This window comes from Trichoderma citrinoviride, assembly GCF_003025115.1.
Source record: "Trichoderma citrinoviride strain TUCIM 6016 unplaced genomic scaffold BBK36scaffold_3, whole genome shotgun sequence".
Taxonomy (NCBI): Eukaryota; Fungi; Ascomycota; class Sordariomycetes; order Hypocreales; family Hypocreaceae; genus Trichoderma; species Trichoderma citrinoviride.
This window is the reverse complement of record NW_020194711.1, coordinates 2,152,969-2,174,678: the sequence shown is the minus strand read 5'-3', so window position 1 is coordinate 2,174,678 and position 21,710 is coordinate 2,152,969. Positions and strand designations below refer to the sequence as shown.

Below are 21,710 nucleotides of genomic sequence, written 5' to 3'. Positions count from 1 at the left end.
TGGAAGTGAGCGATCTGCTGGCAAATCCGAGTTTGGCGCCTATTTTATATATGCATGTCTTAGACAACGATGTTCAGCCAAACGCAGAAGACCGGGGCTTGCCTAGCGGAAGAAGACGGACGGCAGACTGGACTTCGCCCGCCCGCCCGCTATCTCCATGGGCCGCTTGGAGCTTGAGAGGGCTTGGATTGGCCGATTCGCACTGGAAGCCATCTGCATGTTTTGTCGCAGCGCATGAAGCCTGCGGTGGTTTTGGTTACTAGTAGTGCGTGAGCAGCTCTCAACTACCCAGCAGGCAGACAAGGGGGGGGGAAGCAAAGCAGCAAACCGAAAGAGAAAGGTTTTCAGCTTTCCGTGTGCTGTGGAGAGAGGGTGAAGCAGCGTGAAACACAGTTTCGTACGACTATGCGTCTTGATCAGCTCTTTTTCGTTTCACAGCTCCTTGTCGGCTATTACGATGATCTTCCAGCCACCGGGTTCTGAAAAGCTGATGAACTTCAATGTTTGAGGCGGTCTGACGTTGACTCGCTATACTCCAAAGAATCATCAAGGTGGTCCATACGAAAGCAAATCAGATCCTCCAAGGGTATCGTATCCGCAGCCACCAACCAGCCTAGCGGATTCGGCATATTCAGGTGGACGGCGGCCGACCTGATCCTTGCCGGACCAGCTTGACGGCGCGCCAATCTGGGTAGTATCTGGACTGAGATGGGGGTGGGTCGAAGGAGTTGACTGCATCCAACAAAGTACCGATTCATATGACGATTCGCCCATCGATATGAGGACAAGCAGTGTACGGACGACGCGCTTCTATTAGTCCTACGTGTCAGACATTGCGAGCTGAGGAGCGTGCGGACTACCTTAGCTCGACGAGCTGATAATAACGGAAGAAGAGGAAGAGGACGCCGCTGGATGGATCCGAATCGCTCAATATGCGTTACAGGCTGCTGCTTTGCCATGGGCACTGTCAATTCTCCCATCGGTGAGTGTAACCCGACGACACCACAGCAAGGTTGGAGACAAGGGCTCTTTTTCTTCCCGGGAGACCCTCTTCCTCTAAATGACACTCATAGCCAGAGCAAAAGTCTACTCAGCCATGATACCCGGTCCTCTCCGTATGCATGTCTTACCCTGACATACAGGCCTTCTCCAATGGGGGACGGCTGAGAGGGGGGGAAGTGGTTCTTGTACGAAGTAGTATCAGCCTCTCCTGTCCCCTTGTACGCCGTATGGGGCCAGACATATCGCAGCTTTCACGGCTGTTGCATAGGTGCAGGTGCCACACCGTGCGTGAGCTCACCAGCTGCCGCTGTCACTCGCCATTCGTTCTCTCTCATCTCCAGTCCTGTAGTAGTACTGCGTTGCTACAGTTCCCAAGGGTCGATCTCAGAAAGTCCTCGTTCAGCCCCAGGCGGCGGCCCGAGCCCTCCCTCTCACTGGCTCATTGGAAGCTGTCTATTACTCTGCATACCCTATCAGGCCTTGTTTGTCTGCCAGTCGCGGCTAATGCTGTCTGTCTCTGTGTGGCCTTGTCACTTATGGCAAGGGGAAGCATGCACAGCATTAGTCTCTTCTCTTAAGATTGATGGTAAATAAAAGCTGGTGGAACGCCCCCAGCTGCACGAGCTCCTCTGCTCTCTCTTGCACACTTCCTCTGCTGCTCCTCTGGTTTCCTCTTTCTTCTTCTTCGATACCCGGCCGGTAGTCTACAAAGACACTCCGTCCACCATGAGTTTCAGCAAGGACACAAGCTACTCCAACGGCAATCATGCCGTCGTCGAGCACCCCGGCGGCCCTGTTGCAAAGGGCCCAAAGAAGACCAAGCCGGTCAAGCATGGCGGTCTGATGCAGTTGTACCGCGCTTCTCGTCGGCCTCTTCCCCTTCAGACGGGCGATGGGACCTATCCGGCGGTTAAGAACAGACCTACTCTGATGCAGGATTTGAGCACGCTCACTTTCCAAGGTAATTGATCACGCCGCTATCATAGCATTGCCATCCGGGAAGTGCTCACATCTGTACTACAGACCTCAAAACGCTCAAGTCAATCATCGTCTCAAAGCTCAAGGGCGAGATGCAGACCGATGACAAGACAATGGTCATGGAAAAGACAATCCAGCTGGTTGCTAGGCTGCCAGGGGCATCCAAGAGACAGGAGAAGCTCACCAACGTCTTCATTGACGAGCTGTGGTACTCGCTGGATCACCCCCCGTTGCTGTACATGGGAGATCAATTCCGCTTCCGCCAAGCTGATGGATCCAACAACGTAAGTGTCTCGTGTGCTTTTTTATACAAAACGCGTTTCACGAAAGGAAGCTCACAAAGTCCGCCAGAACCCGCTTATGCCCAAGTTAGGTGCCTCTGGTACCCCCTATTCGCGCTCATGCCGGCCTGGAGTGTTGCCCCTGGGAGCGATGCCCGACCCTGAAGCCATCTTCGAGGGCATCATGGCCAGAGACAAGTTTATCAAGAATCCCAACAACGTGTCGAGCATCTTGTGGTACTGGGCGACCATTATCATCCACGGTAAGAAAACCAAGCATTCGCATGGAGTGTAGTGGAAGCTGAAGATCAAACGCAGATCTGTTTTGGACCAACGAAAAGGACTCCAACATCAACGACTCGTCTTCCTATCTCGACCTGTCCCCCCTCTACGGCCACAGCCAGGAATCCCAAAACTCAGTCCGCACATTCAAAGACGGCATGCTGAAGCCGGATACCTTTGCCGACAAGCGCCTCCTGGGCATGCCCCCCGGCGTCTGTACCCTCCTCGTCATGTTCAACCGCGTCCACAACCACGTTGCCGCCAACCTGGCCGCCATCAACGAAGCCAACCGCTTCACCAAGCCCTCGCCGTCCCTCCAGGGAGACGCCGCGACGGCTGCCTGGAAGAAGTACGACGAGGAGCTCTTCCAGACGGCGCGGCTGGTGACGTCGGGCCTGTACATCAACATCACGCTGGTCGACTACGTGCGCAACATCATCAACCTCAACCGTGTGGACACGGAGTGGACGCTGGACCCGCGGCAGGAGGCTGGTGTCGACGTCGGCACGGCCAAGGGCTCCGAGCGCGGCGTGGGCAACTGCGTCTCGGCCGAGTTCAACCTGTGCTACCGCTGGCACTCGTGCATCTCCGAGATGGACGAGGAATGGATCCACGCCTTCTACGACGACCTGCTGGGAGACAACTACGGCACCATGGACATGCGCACGCTCATGATCGCCGTCCACAAGTTCGCCCGGGCCCTGCCCAAGGACCCGGCCGACTGCGTCTTCGGCGGCTTCACGCGCGGCGCCGACGGCCGCTTCGATGACGACGACCTGGTCAACTGCATCGCCACGGCCATCGAGCAGCCCGGCGGCTCGTTTGGCGCGCGCAACGTCCCGCGCATCATGAAGCCCGTCGAGATGCTCGGCATCATCCGCGGCCGCAAGTGGCACCTCGCCGGCCTCAACGAGTTCCGCAAGCACTTTGGCCTCAAGGGCTACGAGACGTTCGAGGACATCAACTCGGACCCGCGCGTCGCCGACGCCCTGCGCAACCTGTACCAGCACCCGGACCACGTCGAGCTGTACCCGGGCATCGTCGCCGAGGAGGCCAAGACGCCCATGGTCCCTGGCGTCGGCATCGCCCCGACCTACACAATCTCCCGCGTCGTCCTGTCCGACGCCGTCGCCCTCGTCCGCGGCGACAGGCACTACACCACCGACTACAACCCCATCTACCTCACCAACTGGGGCTACAAGGAGGTCGAGTACGACCTCAAGGTCAACCACGGCTGCGTCTTCTACAAGCTCTTCATCCGCGCGTTCCCCAACCACTTCAAGCACGACTCCGTCTACGCCCACTACCCCATGGTCATCCCGCAGGAGAACCGCAAGATCCTGTCAAGTCTCGGCCGCGTCCACCGCTTCAGCTTCGAGCGGCCCCGCGCAGCAGCTCCCCGCGTCGACATCACCACTTTTGGCGGCTTCAAGCAGGTAGTCCTCGACAGCCAAGACAAGTACCGCGTCCAGTGGCAGGAAGGGCTCGAGATGCTCTCCGGTCGCCCGGGCCGCTACATGCAGCCGAGCGACCGCAAGACGCTCGAGTCGCTGCTCTACAAGGACGACTGGCGCAACGCCGTCAGGGGCTTCTACGCGAAGACGGCCGAGGCGCTGCTGGCGGACAAGGCGTACACCATCATGGGCAAGAAGCACATTGACATCGTCCGCGACTTTGGCAATGCCGCTCACACGCGGTTCGCCGCTCACGTCTTCAACATCCCGCTCAAGACGCGCGAGAACCCCAAGGGCGTCTTCTCCGAGCACGAATTGTACACCTCCCTGGCCGCTGTCTACACAACCATCTTCCTCGACATTGACCCCGTCAAGTCCTTCCCACTGCGGCAAAAGTCAAAGGAAGCTGCGGATGTTCTGGGCGCGGCCATCGAGACAGCCGTCAAGTATACAAAATCCTTTGGCCTCCGCCTCTTCACCGGCAACACCAACAAGGACGCTCTTTCGACCGCCGGCGTCAACGCCGTCAAGGCCCTGGCCAAGTCGGGTCTGAGCGCCCATGATATCGCCTGGGGCTTGATTCTGCCCACAGCCACAGCTATTGTCCCATCTGAAGGCCGCCTCGTACGTATCCCCCCTTTTCCAAGGATATCTTCCTGCATAGTGAGAAGCTAACTGTCAATGGCCTTAGTTCGCCCAATCCCTCGACTTCTACCTCTCCCCCGAAGGTAGCCCCTACATCGACGACCTCCACGCCCTCGCCGCGCAAGAGCCCAGCCCCGAGTCCGACGCCCTCCTCCTCGGCTTCGCCATGGAAGGCGTCCGCCTGGCCGGCGCCTTCGGCCTGCACCAAGTATCCACCGGCACCGACACCATCGTCGAGGACGACGGCCGCCGCGTCAACGTCAGCCAGGGCGACCGGGTCTTCGCCTCGTTCGCCTCCGCGGCCCGCGATCCCGCCCAGTTCCCGAACCCGGACGCCGTCGACCCCCGCCGCCCGCTCGACTCGTACATCCACTTCGGCGCCGGCACGCATGGCAGCGCCCTGGCCAAGGAGGTCAGCCAGATTGCGCTGACGGAGCTCTTCCGCGCGGTCTTCCGGAGGCAGGGGCTCAGGCGGGCCGCCGGGCCGCAGGGCGAGCTGAGGAAGGTCCCTCGGGAGGGCGGCCACTGCGAGTACTTGACTGAGGACTGGGGGACGCTTACGCCGTTTCCCATGTCGATGAAGGTAGCTTGGGATAATTAGCCAAACTTGGAGGTTGATGGATAGCAGTGGGGGATAAGAGGAGGAATATCATACCCTTTCAACCAAGTGTTTTATGCCGATATATTGAAAAGGTCTCTCGTTGGGGGTTTGGTTAATGAGAGACTGGCTGGAAATTTTTAAATAGTTTTAATGTATGTAACTCTATTGCTTTTGTTTCCTTCTGACGAGCTTCTATATCAGCGGTCTTCTTCCATCGTAATGAGACATCTTCCAGTGCGTTGATTGTTGTCCCTCACTCAAAACCTCTCGTCCGCTACCTTAGGTGCCACACCTTAAGACAGCAGGACTTGCCCGCAGTTGACCTCCTGTTCAGACTCTCTTTTCCATGTATGTGCAGATTATTTTATTCAACAGTCTATAGCACGCCGCCACCCACCCATCCGATACTTACACAGCCGCCCGCATATACAAAAGAAACAAATTCACACACAAAAACGCCAACAAAAAAAGGAAAATGTATTACAAAAGAGATCATACCAAAAAGCGACAAAAAGAAAACGCTGGACGAACGGGGAATCGAACCCCGGACCTTTCCCAAGCGGACTGTGATGAACCAGAAGGTTCCACGATGCTAAGGGAAAATTATACCACTAAACCATCCGCCCATGCTATGCGATGACGGAATTGGTCGAAACTCCTCCTATCAATGGTAAGCACAGGTACGACCTCTAATTCGACCTCAACCACATCTCCCCCCGGGGCTCACACACGCGCGATACATACAAAGCACATCACCAGCACAAAGAACAAAGCAGAGGACCCTCGAGAGCATGGGAGATGCAGGTAAATAAAGACGACCGAATCTACTGTAGAGAAGAAAAAAAAATAACTGTCTGTATGTATGTCGAATGCGGGTCAATGGTATCATCCACGTCTTGTAATAAAAGCCAATATTAGCACACTTTTGCTCAAACAGCCCGCGCACAAACAAATTTCCCTCGTCTCTCTCTCTCTCTGATTTTCGTTTTCTGGTGGTTTTCTTTTTTTGCCTGCCAAACAATCTGCACTCTGTTCCATCTCTGCTTCGCTTCGCTCCAAAACCACGCGTACATATGAGAGAAAAAGACCAAGAAAAGGGAAGAGAAGAAAGGGGCTCCGCGGTGTGAGGATGAGAGTGAAAAGATGCTATTTCCTCAGAGAACAAAAGAAACAAGGAGCACGAACCAGACCAAAAGGATGGGAGAGCGGCTGGTCAACAAGAACCAATCAGATGAAGAGATGAGCACACTGGCCGTTAAACAGGGCTGGCAAAGGAAGAAAGGAAAAAAGTAACAAGAAAGAAAAAAGAAATGCGAGGTGCTGATTATGTTGCAAAACAGTGTTTAAAATCGTAGAGCCCAGCAATTCCGCCCGACCCGTTTCCTTGTCCTTCATGCGGAATCATCAGAGAGAGAAAAAAATGTTAGGTTGATAGGTCGGGACCCTTTGTGTATGGTTGTGAACATCGCTGATCTTCTTTTATGCGCCACGCCGTGCTTTGTCGTAATACCAATCAATTTCCAAATCCACCAGCGACGCAGTTCCTCGAGATCCTGGAGCGCTGCGGCCCTTCTATTTGACCATTCGAATGCTGCCTTGTTGCGAGTTCTCCTTCTTGGGGAGCGCTGGCAGGCGCTTGTTCAGACTCCCTTGGCTGACGGGTCGGGCCACCTTGAGGGAGTTGTCTCTGCTGACGGTGCCGTTGCTGTTGTCGCCGTAGCCACTGTCGGAGCTGTCTGGTTTAAGGTAGGGTTGATCCTGAGGGGGAGTCGGCGGAGGCGCCCGGCCGGGTTCGGGTACGCTGTGCCAGGAGGTCCCCCGAACCCATCGTTCCGTATTGTCGTCTCGGCTCTCTCCGGCTTCTTCGACAACTGGGAGGACGGTGTCGTGTTGCGAGTCACGGGCGCCTGGCACGGTGGCACTGGTCTTGAGCGTTCGCTCAGGAATCCCCGGCTCAGGTGATTTGGCTGCTCGACCATTGGACTCGGATCCGACTGGAGGCAGCGGGGGCTGGTGCGTAGGCATCGGAGGGATGGTGCTCTGCCTTGACTTCTCTGCTTGGGCCTGCATCTCCTGGTCTCTGCGGGCACGCTCTCGCTTGGCTTCCTCGGCAGACATGGTGATGCCCTGGATGAAGTGATAGAAGCGGTCCCCGTATTGGTCCGGCGGCAGCGCTGAGATTTTGCTCTTGTCATTCGAAAGGCCCTTCCAGAAATGCTCGATCTTTTTAATCATTCCGTACTGTTCAAGGTCAGTTTGGCTGGCATTCGACAGAAAGCAAAATCATCACTGTCAGTCGTCAACTTACGTGCGTCAGGCAATCAATGACACCCAGGTAGTAGATTTCTTCTGCTGGCTCATTGTCCTCGTGAGTCGCTCTGAAGCCACCGTCGTCTTGGTTGAAGAGGAGGCCGCGGCGATCCTCGCCCACGTCGTCGGGCATCTGGTCGTCGGCCTGGCCCATGGGTACCGGCCGTTCTTTCTGGACCATCTGCCGCAGTTCCTTGGCCTTGCGGTAGTTCTCCAGCTTTGACGGAGTTCGGAGCAGGGAGGCCTGGAGGTCGTCCTCGTTGTTCTTCTCACCTCCGGGGTTGAACACCTGCAAAGTCTTGCCGCGCAGGTTTTCTTCGTTGCCGCGGGAAAGATCGTGGATGCCAACCAGCAAGGAATAGTCCATGATATGGAGACGCTTGAGGAGGGCCACGTCTCGCTGAAGCTGCTCAAGGAACAGCTTCTTCTTCTGAATGCCCAGTTCGAGGTTCTGCTTTCGTCGGAGCCAGTTGAGGTCCTTGAGAGTCGCGCGAGGGTTTTTCTCCAAGTCCTCCTCCTTGTAATCTCGCCCAATAGTCGAGCCCTTGAGGTCAAAGGTCCTGTGAACGTCTCGGTGCGGCGGGAACAGATTGTTCATGACGACGAAGTGAATCTTCTTCCCGTATGGCATCTTGACTCGGTGGAGGCCGTAGAACTGAGACAGCAGGGTATTCGGATTCTTGGTGACGTGTTCGTAGTATTCTTTGAGGATTTTGCGCAGAAACTTATGCTCGGCGTGGTGGATGGTCTTGATGATGTACTTGTAATCTCTAGAGAAGTAGAAAAAGCTGCCGCTCTTACCAGGGGAGCCCAGCTCCGAAAGAATGTATTTGCCGGTCAGGGACATGAGGTAGTCGGCCGGGTCAAGGCGGAAGGCTTGTCGAAGGTGACGGAAGACCCAAGGGGCATAGTCTTTAAACTTGAAGTCGTACTTGGCTGAAGGGACGAGTTCGTTGCCGGTGCTATGAAGAAGAGGGGACGGTGTTAGCATTATCTGACGGTACCATAGGGCACGAAAAAAGCAACCTGCAAAACACTGGGGTATGGGTATACGTACATGTCGAACGTGGACTTCTGCTTAACATGAAAGTCGGCATCGGTCAACTCGCGGTCCAACTTTGCGTTTGTCCTCGAAACGGATACACGAATACCCGTCAGCATGTTGTAGGCTGTTACCCAGTTGGCGTGGCTCTCGTCGACCTTGGTGCCGACCAGGACGCGGTCATCGTCTTCTTCCTCCTTCCGCTTCTTCTTGCTGGCGCGCTTCTGTCGATATACTTCGGCCCATCGCTGGGCATCTTCGTCATGTACAACCTCGTCTCGGGGAGCGTCCGACTGCATAGATCTCGTCGTCCGGCGGGCCAGGCTGAAGGAGGCGGCACGACCGCCCGTAGGGCTGGCGACGGTGGGCGAGAAGCGTCCGCTGGCCTGGGCGGTGTCGAGTTCCCTCGAATTCCTAGCTGACGGCGGCTTGGGAACCTCGAGCGTGTGTCTCTGTTTGATACCCATGCCGGGTCCAGGCGGTTGCAAATGTGCAGACAGGGAGGGCGCCGAGTTGGAGCCGCCAGCCTGGTAGGACGCGGGAGATGAGAATCGCTGGGGGTTGGCGCTGCTGCTGTTGATATTGGCGTTGCCGTTGAAATGCTGCGGCAGGGCCAGGTCGGAGGCCATGGGCGACGCAGGCGTCAGGGACGGCGTCCAAGGCTGGGGCGGGCTGTGCGAATCGTCTGCAGGGGGCGGCGTTGGGCGTCCCGGGGCGGCAGAGGTAGGGACGCCGTCGTGGGCGCTCCGCTGAACCGGAGCCTTGTGGTTCTGGTTCTGTTCGTCGTTCTGGTCCTGGTTCTGATTCTGGTCCTGGCCGGTGGACGTCGTCTGCATGCGAGAGGTGTCGGCGGAGCGCTGGGGAGGGGGCACGGCGGCGCCATTGGCCAGGGCGCGGTCGACATGGTTCACGTCTAAGGCCACGTCCTGGGCGCCGTAGCCGCCGGGCAGGCTCTTGCCGTTGGAGAGCGAGCTCATGCTGGTCGGACGTGTCTCGCTGGCGCTGGCGTCGTCGTGCCACTGGTCGAGTTCGCGAAAGGGCACGGGCGAGTCCGAAAGGTCCGAGGCGCGCGTGGACAGTGTCGAGCTCTCGTCGTAGCGCTCATGGACGGCGTAGGACCGGGCGTCGGTTATGGAAGCCTCATTCGCCTGGTCCTTTGCGCTGAAGTGGTCGAAGTTGATGACGGAGCCGTTGCCGCTGGGGAAGAGTGTCGGGTTGTCTTGGGTCAGGAACGAGGGCATTTCGCTGCGACGGCGGACGCGAGCGACAACGGCAGCGGCAGCGGCAGCAGCAGCGAGCAGGGAAGACAGGCGCTGGCTGCGGTTGTAAGAGCTACCAATTGAGCGATGCTGGGCGGATGCTGTTGGGTCGATGGAGAGCAGAGATTTGGTGCGGTTTGGTGTCAAAGTGGCTGAGAGTAGAGCAGTGCAGTGATGGACTGGATTGGATGCAGGTTGGTGCAGGAAATTGGGCAGAGACGCTGGACAGCACAGGCAGGACTGAGGGAAAGACCAGACGGGCCTGGCGCTGCGACCCACTGAGAGCAGACGCTGGGGGATGACGAATGGCCCCGGGCCGGGGGGGACGAGGGACGCTGCAGCGGGCAGAGACGCCTGGAAGCGCAGGGAGGTTCAGGGCCCTGGGCTGCTGTTTGCTGGTCTGTGTCTAGGCGTGTTGGTTGGTGGGTGCTTTGAGGGCGGGTTTGTCTGGTCTGGTCTGGCGCTTGATAATCGAGGGGATCGAATGAAATGCAGGACACTGAAAAAAAGCACCACTACAACCTAATCGATTCGTGAAAAAAACAGCAACCAACGCTCGCGCACTTCTGGCGATGTTCCGTCGGACTTCTTCCACGCTCGTGGAAATTTCGAAATGACAGTGGCGGGTTCGTCGTTGTCTCCGGGCTGCGCTAATGGGGGGCCACAAGGGGGGTTGGCAGCGGAAATGGGCGACAAAATGGGACCCGACCAGAGAATGGATCAGCAATGGGATCAATGAAACCTGGAATTGCACCAGCACAGCGTCAAGCAGAGCACAGCAAGACCTGAATCAAATCAACCCGCTTGGGAGGCTTCACGATTGTTAGGCAGTAGGTGCCTGTAGTTCAGAGGCACGGGGACTCTGCTGTGCCCTGCTCTGCTGCTGCTGCTGCTGCTTCTCCCTTGCTGCTACAATACATCGAATACAGTGGGCGGCCGCTCGGCAGGTGGAGATTTGATTTGATGCGACAGGACACGAACGCTGAGAGGACTTGGAGGTTGATGACAACAGGCACCACTGCGCTACTCCAGCACGCCAAATCGACCAATCGACACCCCCGTGCAATGAGTGCGACCGAGCAGATCGATGCGGAGCCCTGGCTCAGCTGGCTTGACCCGAGGCAGTGCTCGAACTTGTGATGAACTGGACGAGTCGACTCCATCGTGGCCCCCCAGCCTGCGTGCCACGGCAGACGCGCAGCACCAGCGCATGCACTCCATATTGCGAGTTGCCAGACTACTTGTACCGGCCGATGTCCGGCACGATACCGACGACCCTTGAACGCAGCCCGGCGGAAGCGAGAGCATGTTGGACTGTGTCGTTGACTCGCAGAAACAATGATTTACAGGAGGCTTTTTTGCTGGTGCTCCCTGGTCTCCTGAGGTACTTGGAACCCTTGGTACCGGTGCCATAACGGTTCATGATGCACATTAGTACATCCAATGACATCAAACCGTTTCACTGCGACCGGTGGCAAGCAAACAAACCTTGGAAGTCGACAGAGACGCTGATACGGTCAATTCCTGATGCAGAAACGCTCAACGGAAAAGCGTGCCATTCGTACTTCGTATCGAGTACAGGTAATATGCGGGTGAAACCGGCTGACTAAGAATCAGTTCAGCCGGTCGACAAAAAGAGGAAGCTTGACAGAAAGCTGAGGAAGAAAATCGAGCTGAGTGTGACGAGCCACATCACATCCATCCATCACATGCGCTTCAGACTCTCAAACAACCGGTTGTGCACCCGATCTCTTATCATGCAGTCCAGAGGCTTCCATTCCCAGCCGAGATGCCGTCCGTCGATTCTTCGTTCGTTACGAAAAATGTCCAAGCAGATTCTCCGCAGCTGGACATTTGATACTCCCTAAAGCTCCCTCTCCTCCTCCCCCTGAGCGCCGTTGCTTGGCGCCCAAACGGCGCTGTGGTAGCAAAAGGATTTGTCGGATACGACCACAATCGCGTCCGTCCGTCCATCCATCCTCACTCCATCGTTCGTAACTCCGGCCACCTCTTTAACAGAATTTCAGAGAGGGTAAAAATAGGTGCGGCCCGTCAGCACTGCCTCTCCCCCGTCATATTAAAGAGCCCATGCCGGCCGAAACTTGCCGGGACCAGCGCATAAACACTCGACTGCTAATATCTTGGCAGACCTGTGCACAACCGCGCTCAGCCCCCTCTCACTCTCTGCAATGCTCCCTCTCTCTCTTTACTCATTCGCTCATTGGATCCCTGAAATCTTTCTCCGTCTCCCGCGATAGGGCGAACTACAAGCTAGTACTACTACATACTTTGCACGACCGGGTGCAATCCTTGCCGTGAATTTGTCTCCGTGCTAATCCCAACATCAAAATTCGTGTTATTCTAGAAGAACTGGGGAACCCATCAAAAGCACGGAGAAAAAGAAAAAACTGCATTATCAGAAGAACAAACAAGTACTCCGTGCAGTAGCCAAGGACTCCACGGAAGGCGAGGGAGGAAAAAGAACTGTGCTTAAAAGAAGGAAGAATTGAAGCTTCTTCTTTGGGCCGTGGTTGTCGCGACCCCATGTCACACTGCTTTGCTTCAAGAAAGGGTACCTTTTCCGCACAACGCGGAGGATGATGTTGATTCTCCTGTCACACAAGGCTTTGGGAGGGGACAGCGTCGGGTTGCCTTACTCGAACAACTGCGTCCTCGTAGACCATATCACGTTCGAGGCGTGTCTAACATCCCCTTTCCTCGGGCATTCACAAGTACGACACGTGTATTCTACCCAATGCATCGCCAAGTCTCTCGACTTCGGCTCAGACGATAAGGTACTTCGTATATGTCATCACGGACCACGCATCAGGTGCTTCTAAAACATCAATCTCATGTTCACTTGAAACAATCGAGCTTCTAGATTGGGAGACACTGTCAAGATATCTTGATTAAAGTACGGAGTAGGTACTCGTTAGATAGTAGGAGAGGTTACTCCAGCATTTCTGAGCACCATGCGTCATCATCGTCATCATCGTTCATGCCGATCCATAACACAGCCCTTGAAAAAGAAAGGCTTCTCGTGTCACAGAGTTCGAAGCGCATTGTATTGATCGCCATTGTACTTCGTGGGAGATGCAAAGGCCGGTTTATTGCCAAATTGCCTATATGTATTGATACCATTCATTCATTAAGTATCTTATGAAGTCTTTGGCGAGATGTTGCGCCTGATGACTCGGAGACGACGCGCAACGACTCCAATAATCCACAGAAATAGTCGGGTGCCAGTTGCAGCTCGTAATATAAGACTTGGAGTTATTATACCGCACAAAGGCACGAACCACAAAAGTACCACCAAGGACTGTGCCCTCATGTCTACATGCACTGCCTTTGAACTCGTGCCTCTCTTCAGATGCTGACGATAGCCCGTCCATATCGTCTCATGCTGCAAGAATCTGTCGCGAAGCAAATGGAGTTCTCATCTACCCTGGAAAACAGCAACCATCAAGAATCCCAAGACCTCGATAATGCCGCGCACAAACCGAATACCCTTATGCCGGACCGTCTTTCGTTTATTAATACATACATATCTAGCCATCTATGAGAGTATGCTATTATTTCCTGTCTGAGGTTCGGTCCTGATCCTCGACCATGCCAAGTTATCTGAATGCTGCTATCTGCATCTGGCTAGACTCCCGAGCTGCTGCCAGACTCATTTCATCAACCAGCGATTGATAACAAACCCACGTCTTCCTCTTGACCAAGTCTTCTGTCCAAAATTAGAGAACAAGCAGCTTCCCTAGCAATGGAGCTATGAAGAACTTCCGTCAATCCACTTCACAATGAGCGTTAAAACCAGAGACCGGCTCACAGTAATGGCTGGCATACTCAGGAGAACCGCGCCGAGAAACAGCAGCGAATCGCCGTCATGGAGACTACAGACAAGGAGCATCTTGCAGCCAACACGTCGTCGTTGAATTCAGAGACCTGTGACTCTGCACAGATATGGCCCGAGTTCGAAGAAAACCCATCAATTAAGCTCCAGTCGAGAGGTTACCTCACCATCATCTGATCTGGCTTTTTTGAAGCACTCATCTCGTAAGTTGTGTCTAGCCTATGTGAAATTTCCCTTACTCATCTCTACAGATCGCTTACAGATTACCAATGCTTCCACTCTCCCAAAACTCGCGGAAAACTGCAATTTCGAATCCAACACTGCCTTGGCCTTGACTTTGACCTGATATCTCCTGGCCTAGGCCCTTGATCCCCTCACCTTTGCTTTGATCCCTTTGATCTAAGATACATGGACCGCCGGTGGGTGATCGATATATCGAGCGTCATCTTCACTGCATTCAGCACTGCCCAATTGGGTTCTCGACTGGTCCTATTATTAGATATTTGACCCAGACAGTTGGACTCAGGTATGGCTTCATTCTCACGGCCGCTCCTGGAGTCACCGTCTTGATCCTCAGCGTGCTGCTTCTCCTGGAGATCGATCACGCACTCATCCGAACAAAGACTTGGCTAGCAGCAGCAACCATGGCCACAAATCTGAATCGAACAGGAAGAGATGCCGGGAAGCCATGAACAGACACAGCAGTCCGCTCCATCAACGGGATCAGCTGGACAGTCGTCTACACGATTCCTGGGACTTCTCATGAGAAGTCCTACTTGCCTCATCATGAGCTTCTAGGGTCGGTTGGGAATACAATATACCACGACACGAGTATCAGAAGAGCAGTTCTTTCGCGCCCCTTGCAAAATGACAGGAAGAATAAACCTGCCGTCCAGCCGATCAGAGAAAACGACGAAGTCCCTAGGCCGGAATTTCGAAAGCCTGGAATGTTCCTCGATTCTGTTGCCATCTCCATCACGCTCTCCGGGTTCGGCTGGACAATCCAGACGCACCAGCACTGGATGCTGCCCATCGTCGGGTCGTCCATATCCGGCTTCGGCATGAGTCTATTCTGCTGCCGCTGAAGCTGTACTTCTTGGACGCCTTCAAATACTCTGCGGCGGCGCTGGCGGCTTCTTCGCTTCTTCGCCCCCCTTCGCCATACCCCTTTTCGCCCCACAACTGATTAAGGCGAAGGGACTAGGGAAACATATTGTTTCCTTGGCGAGTTGAGTATCACATCAAGCATGTCGCTGCCTCTGTGAGTGTATGTATCTCCAGAGGAGATCATCCGAGGCAGAAGCAATCTGAACCGTCGAGACTGAGGGCCAAGGCGGGATATTTAGATATTTCGAATGGCGAACCATACCACGAATTCGAAACCTTCCACTTCCTAGGATCCTCTACTAGAGTAGAAGCACTCAAAAACATCAGATAGAAGACAGAATGAGCGTTCAGATGGTTGACCACCGGCCGCATACGGGGGCTGCTCGGGTAGGTGGCAGATATTGCGGGTACAGAACCCGGAGACCACAACGATAGTTGGCCATTACGCACTCACTGAATGCCCATTTCCTGTCACTGAACCAAAGGGCCCGACAAAGAGTCACTGTTCGAGTACTGCATACGGAGTTTAGCATTGTTCAAGCCGAGTGTAAAGGCAAGCTCCATGGCAGTTGGGAACGTATTGCTTACTCATCCTATCTTATTCGAGTGAGTGAGACGCCTGGCCCTATCAGAATCGCGACTTTCCTCCACCATCTACATGTCACTGTCCATGGATCTCGTCTGACGCATACGAATAACGACAAAGCTCACTTTTTTATTTGGAAAACGATGAAGCTGGGCACTCAGCGAGTTCATGCGTGCCAGACGTGTCGAAAACGAAAAATAAAGGTAGCGAGACAGTGTAAGACAGGACCGAAAAGCAAGTGTCGACTGAACTAACTGAGATCTAGTGTGACAACAAGTTACCTGACTGCACTCCATGCACGAGATTAAAGAAGAAGTGTCCCGGACCTACTGAAGGCCTCATTTTTATTCATAGTGTCGATTGTAGGTCAACCACGAGTATGAGGCGCCCGTCTCCTTGTTAACGATGCACAAAGACTCTCAGCAGCATCAGCAGCTCGTTCGCCGCCATCGAGATGATAATGCGACAAGCTCTCCGTCTCCCCCGACGAAACGCACGCGCGCATTGAATATTGATGATTCACAAACACCGATACCCCGTATACCGCCTGACATTGACGGTGGCGCGCACGAAGTCATGTCCCGCCTCGCTGTCGAGATTGGATCCCATCATTTGTCGCCATGGACGCCTCACCCATGGTTCCTGTCGGTTCCCCAGCTTGCGCTTTCGTCTGATATTCAGTCAAAGATGCTAGTACTGCCATTTCGCGCCATGGCGGTGGCCTTCAAGGCCCTGGGTGGGCGCGATGCGAAGCTGAGAGCAGAGGCGTACCGATACTACTCCAACGGCTTGGCGCGTCACCAGGCTCAGCTTCAGCATTTCGGCCCATCTCAGAAGCGCCAGCGCCTTGCTTCGATTCTCAACCTCCTCCTCATGTCGATGGCACTGCTGGAGTTTGAGATGATGGCTCCTCTTGCTAATGATTCTTGGTTTCCGCATGCTTATGGCGCGTTGACCCTCTTGGAACAAGTTGGGCCTGAGGGCTGCCAGGAGTCGCCATTTTTCGAAATCTTCTGGCAGTTACGATACTTCATGGTCAGTCACTATGCATTTTATCAACAACATATAATGTCATATGAGATCTCACCGTTCTACAGTCTTACGTGGCACTGGCTACTCGCAAGATGTCATTCCTTGGGTCGCGACCCTGGAGGGAGATACCCTTTCGACGCCGCGGCAAAACCGAGTTTGACTGCGTCATTGATACTCTACTCCTTGTTTATATCCAACAGGAAACGGGGGCCTTGTCGGACATTGAGCCCAAACAATACCAGAGAGTCGGAAAGAAATCGGGCTCCGGACCACGAGAACTCAAGTCCTCCGACCAAAGCCAACTCACCAACCCCGAGCGTATAGTTCGGATTCTCGCTAACCTTCGAGAGCTCGTATTAGCATGCAAAGTCGATGCTGGTCCCAAGTGCCAGGAAAGTATATCAAAGGCCATCCTTTCAGATTCCAAACACCTGATGAATCAACCGTGCCTGCCGTTCAACGTCGGGCTCCAAGTCACGGCCGCGGTAAATTTGGTGGCTCGTTATGCGTTGGATTCTGTGCAAAAACAAGAGGCAGAAACGCTTTGTGCCGACTGGCGCAGTCGGGTTGCTTTGACATGATCAACGACAGTGTCCTTCCACAGGCATCTAGTATCTGTGCAATTGTTTTAGAGCCACTGCCAGAACAGCAGGGCAGAAGTCTTTGGTATCAGGGGTCATCCTGCTTTGTAGAGACCAGGCAGGTGAGCAGGCAAGAGCTTCTGGCAAGTCCTGCCTCGCGGGAAATGCACGTGGCCATATCCATTTTTGAACCCTGAATAATTGATTCATTCTTGACCTTCCACTAACTACCTACCTTACCTTACCTAGTACAGTTCATCATCACGTCGAATTCTCCCCAAAGACAGCTATCCCATTCCCAACTACGTCTCGTTCACGCACGCTCCCTACCAACCTGGACGACCAACCCTCATCGTATTCCTCAAGAATGAACAATAACTGGATCGAATCCTCTGAGTTGCCGGCTCCATCATCCAGTCAGTTTTACTCTTTGCCGGCTCAGGCCCTATCTGTTGATAGCCACGACGATACGAGCTCACCACCGAGCGGCAAGCTCTTCTCCGGCGATCGAGGATTGCCGAGATCGAACTCTCTACAAACTTCACAGCTGTGGCCGCCCAGCCAGGATGGCTCGGCTGCCCTTGTCCACGACTGCATGATATCGTGTCCGGATTTGAATCACGCTGCAAGGCAACGCTGGGTAAACGATGGTCTACTCTGTGCTTTCACCAGCTTACGATAGATGCCGAAGCTAACACCAGATGAAAAACAAGGGAAATGCACGCCAAATGGGAGGTTAGAAACGTCGCTGCTCTCGCTCTCAGCCCACGACACCACCGAGTTTTCGCGAACGCATGGCCGTCCGATTCCGTCGCCATCGCCCCTGGGACTCTCCAAGGACATTTCGAGGCTCAACAGCTGCACAACTTGACTTTCCGAGATTTCAAGACGGGAGAGAGCGCAGACGTAAAGCGCGAGGATCGCTAGAGCAGCACAGTCCCTCCGATATCGGGAGCCCTCCTCAGAGCCCTCTCGCGGGAGCCAGGGCAGCAAGCCCGTTGGTCGCGGCGGGAATCATGTTGGCCACGGTTGAGCTGGACAGGCTGAGTCGCGGTAAAAGGAGGGAAGAGGGGGGAGAGGTCTGTTTATGGGAAGACGGTCGAGGCTTCGACTGATGAGGGAGATGCAGACATGTTCGAATTAACCATGCTGTTCTATGAGACAGCTCAGTATGACTACATGTAAAAGTAAAGTAGAGCTTTGACGGCATTGATAGATGGTACCTTTTCCTCGTCAAGATCTCTACATGTTGGAGATGGCTCCATGACGATTTGCGACTGATTTGCTGTGTCCCGTTATCATACGCAGATTCACGACTAACAATGCTAGCAAGCAGCAGTTCCTCTTTGGAACTGCTTTCTTGTTACACCATCATTTCTCCCAACATCTTCCACTTTCAGCATGCAGTCGATTAACGTTCTGACTAGTACCTACTAAGGCAATCCCTCGGAGTCCCCCAAATCCCCCTAAAGGCGCATCATGTGCCGTGGCGGCAGTGGAGATTCCCAGTGGAGATTCAAGGTCAGCTCAGCAGGAGAAACAAGATGCTGGAGGGCCTCTGCGATTGGGCCGGGTTTCGTCGGATTAGCGCTTCGGTCCTAGTGGTTGCAAGGCACGAACAAGTCTGGGGAAGCTCCATTCGACGTTCCGAGACTTGTCTCTGAATCGACTCCAAGTTGCCGACGGTCAGCCGAGGCGAGGCGTCTCTGCACGATGGCTGCTGTTGTTAGTACATAATCACACGCAGCCCGTGCCTCTGTTGCTCTTTTGTTGTGCATTGAATCATGCCAATTGTCCCTTCTCCTCTCCCACCAGGACGCATCTGAGCAATTGACGATGCTGCGACAGTCCTTCAGGGCCCTTGCCCGCACAGCGCCAGTAAGACGGGCTGCTGCCGCGAGGAGCTACGCCACGTTCAACTGGGAGGATCCTCTCAATGCGAAGAACCTGTTTACCGAGGACGAGCTGGCCATAGCAGAAACCGCAGAGCGGTACTGCCAGGAGCGCCTACAGCCCAGGGTCCTGCGTATGGCCTCCTCTTCGTCATCATGATTATACTCAGACCCAAACTTGACTCGCTGACTCTCTCCTGCTTTGCTTCCACAGAGGCCTACCGCGACGAACACTACGATGCCAAGATCCTCGAGGAAATGGGCGAGCTCGGCCTGCTGGGCTCCAGCATCAAGGGCTACGGATGCGCCGGTGTGTCCTCGGTGGCCGGCGGCCTCATCACGCGAGCGGTCGAGCGAGTCGATAGCGGCTATCGGTCGGGCATGTCGGTGCAGTCGTCGCTCGTCATGGGCGGCATCTACGAGTTCGGCACCGAGGAGCAGAAGGAGAGGTTCCTCCCGGAAATGGCCAGGGGCAAGCTCATTGGCGCCTTTGGCCTGACGGAGCCGAACCACGGCAGCGACCCGGGCAGCATGGAGAGCGTGGCGAGGCCGCACCCGACGAAGAAGGGATACTACTCGCTCAGCGGGGCCAAGACGTGGATCACCAACAGCCCCATTGCCGACGTGCTGCTGGTCTGGGCCAAGCTGCAGGAGACGGGCAAGATCAAGGGCTTCTTGGTCGAGAGGAAGGACTGCCCGCCGGGGACGCTGCAGACGCCCGCCATCAAGGACAAGAATGGGCTGCGGGCGTCCATCACGGGCATGATCCAGATGGACGACGTGCCGGTGCCCGAGGCCAACATGTTCCCCGACGTCGAGGGCCTCAAGGGACCCTTTAGCTGCCTCAACAGCGCGCGCTACGGCATCTCGCTGGGCGTCATGGGCGCCCTGGAGGACGCCATCGCCAGGGCGCGCACGTACGCACTGGAGCGCAAGCAGTTCAAGGGCAACCCCCTTGCGCGGTACCAGCTGATCCAGAAGAAGCTCGCCGACGCCGTCACGGACGCCGCGTACGGCACGCTGGCGGCGGTGCAGGTGGGCAGGCTCAAGGACGAGGGCAAGGTGACGCCGGAGATGATCAGCATGGTCAAGCGGCAGAACTGCGACGCGGCGCTGCGCAACGTCCGGGTGCTGCAGGAGATTTTTGGGGGCAACGCGGTGAGCGACGAGTATCACATTGGGAGGCATGTGGCCAATCTGTTTGTGACGCAGACGTACGAGGGACAAAGCGATATTCACAGTGAGTTTTCTTTTTGCATATTCCTCCCTTGACGAGGCTCTTGCGTTGGAATTGTTGCTAACCAGGGGATGTGTGTTTAGGTTTGATTTTGGGCAGGGCGATTACCGGGATTCAGGCCTTTGTGTAGACGGTATACTTGCTGTAGATGAAGATGATGATTATGAACATAATAAAACGAGACATGTGCTTGAAAGTAGCTTGGTGTTGTTGATGATGAGTTGGTGTTGGGTCTATGCCCAGTGTCACCCTTGGCAGCACCACCACAACCTCCGAGTCCTGTGATATCTGCTCGTCCAAGGCTCACACGACCAGAGTATGTCTTTGGCTATATATATATATATATTTTTTTTTTGGTGGAAGTCATGTCGAGCCGAGTCTCGTGAGTGTCTCATATAGAAACCCCGCCGCGGGGTGCCGTGAGATGCCGGATGCGTCCAGCGAGGTAGAACCTGGTGCCACGGTGAATCTTCGCCAATCTACATACATCGAGTACATGAGCAGATCATCTAGATAATCAAGAGTCTGATGGGCAATATGGATTAGAAATACTGGGCAGATTGCCCTATGACTAGCATCGCAACCGGATATGTAAGGCAGAGTCAGGCATATTGTGGGCTGGGCTTGGAATCACAACGTCAGCGCCTCCTGCGTTGTCATCCCGCCACGTACAGAAGGGAATGCCATCAGTCAGTAGTTATTAATATATACACAAGGCAGGCCATCACGGTGCATCTCGTAGCAAAAAAGATACCGAGTCCTTCAAGGTTGCCGCCGTATATAAGGATATGTGGCTTATCAAAGCCACGACTTTTTCGCCTGCACCGGCCCGTCGAAAGCCAGCGAAGGACGTGGATCAACGAATGGCAAAATCAGTTTTTGGGCCGTGACGGGGAGCCACAAAATCCCCAGCGAAAAGGCAGAAAAGTCCCCTCGCCGCTATCGCTGGTTGCGTGCAAATCCGGTGCAGGCCCGTTAGTGGTCCGGGTCACACGGCCACCCCCGGGGAGGGAAGCACAGGCTGGCAGTGGCGGTGTCTTTCTCGACGGGGTGGCACACGCACGTTACGAAGGGGGAAGAGGTACTTTTCTAGCTGGTACAGGAGGTGCAAAAGAAGAGACGAGAAGATGCGGAAAACGGGCTTGTCGGTACCAAGAGTGGCTGTTCCCGTGAGGCTTGTGCGTGTGTGTGTCTGTGTGAACGGTCCGCTTCTTTTTTTCCCTGGATTACATACTAATACATACTAACCGGAGCCTAGCACCTCCTGCTAACAAACTTCCTGTACTAATTTTGCCCAACTGTGCCTCTTTCTCTTCTCTTCCTTTCCAACCCCTCCACTTGGACTTGGACATACTACCAAATCCAAACGACACATCACGACTTCAGGGACTCGCAACTCCCGCTCGCAGAAGAAAGCATCCTCCTAGTGCTCTGGACTTGCAGACGGTCGCCTTGCATCGTCTCCATCGTCCTTCCTAGGCCTTCCGCCTTGATCTTCTTTCGTCGTGTTCGGTGAGTCCTGGCGCCTCCGCATCGTGACCCGACCTGTCCGGATGCAAAATACTGAC

General features: G+C 54.9%; 4 protein-coding genes and 1 non-coding gene across 5 annotated transcripts; 3 read left to right on the top strand and 2 right to left on the bottom strand.

Moving 5' to 3' along the window:
- Positions 1-1,845: 1,845 nt before the first annotated feature.
- Positions 1,846-5,244, top strand: BBK36DRAFT_1192903 (heme peroxidase; the record flags this gene model as incomplete). Its single annotated transcript, XM_024896786.1, has 5 exons — positions 1,846-1,963; positions 2,026-2,264; positions 2,332-2,524; positions 2,580-4,621; positions 4,689-5,244. 5 exons carry the CDS (start codon positions 1,846-1,848, stop codon positions 5,241-5,243), a joined length of 3,147 nt encoding a protein of 1,048 aa, XP_024752363.1.
- A 521-nt stretch (positions 5,245-5,765) lies between these two features.
- On the bottom strand, positions 5,766-5,869 carry BBK36DRAFT_t47. The gene has a single exon. It is a non-coding gene; the product is annotated as a tRNA-Ala (tRNA).
- Positions 5,870-6,815: 946 nt separating this feature from the next.
- BBK36DRAFT_1112899 (phosphatidylinositol-4-phosphate 5-kinase) lies at positions 6,816-9,836 on the bottom strand (the record flags this gene model as incomplete). The annotated part of the gene is made up of 4 exons (XM_024889852.1): positions 6,816-7,484; positions 7,552-8,515; positions 8,611-9,344; positions 9,519-9,836. 4 exons carry the CDS (start codon positions 9,834-9,836, stop codon positions 6,816-6,818), a joined length of 2,685 nt encoding a protein of 894 aa, XP_024752362.1.
- A 5,969-nt stretch (positions 9,837-15,805) lies between these two features.
- BBK36DRAFT_1166913 (hypothetical protein) lies at positions 15,806-17,013 on the top strand (the record flags this gene model as incomplete). Its single annotated transcript, XM_024894980.1, has 2 exons — positions 15,806-16,435; positions 16,498-17,013. The coding sequence occupies 2 exons, from the start codon at positions 15,806-15,808 to the stop codon at positions 17,011-17,013; spliced, it is 1,146 nt and encodes a 381-aa protein (XP_024752361.1).
- Positions 17,014-18,545: 1,532 nt separating this feature from the next.
- BBK36DRAFT_1131879 (glutaryl-CoA dehydrogenase) lies at positions 18,546-20,325 on the top strand. Its single transcript, XM_024892016.1, has 4 exons — positions 18,546-18,711; positions 18,820-19,039; positions 19,120-20,145; positions 20,226-20,325. The coding sequence occupies exons 2-4, from the start codon at positions 18,850-18,852 to the stop codon at positions 20,270-20,272; spliced, it is 1,263 nt and encodes a 420-aa protein (XP_024752360.1). The 5' UTR covers positions 18,546-18,711; positions 18,820-18,849; the 3' UTR covers positions 20,273-20,325.
- Positions 20,326-21,710: the final 1,385 nt, after the last annotated feature.

Excerpts from the sequence above, each read along its gene's own strand:
- BBK36DRAFT_1131879 (XM_024892016.1), top strand. The coding sequence starts at position 18,850 with ATGCTGCGACAGTCCTTCAGGGCCCTTGCCCGCACAGCGCCAGTAAGA. Across the intron at positions 19,040-19,119 it reads CCTACAGCCCAGGGTCCTGC|AGGCCTACCGCGACGAACAC; the intron begins GTATGGCCTCCT and ends TTGCTTCCACAG. Across the intron at positions 20,146-20,225 it reads GGGACAAAGCGATATTCACA|GTTTGATTTTGGGCAGGGCG; the intron begins GTGAGTTTTCTT and ends ATGTGTGTTTAG.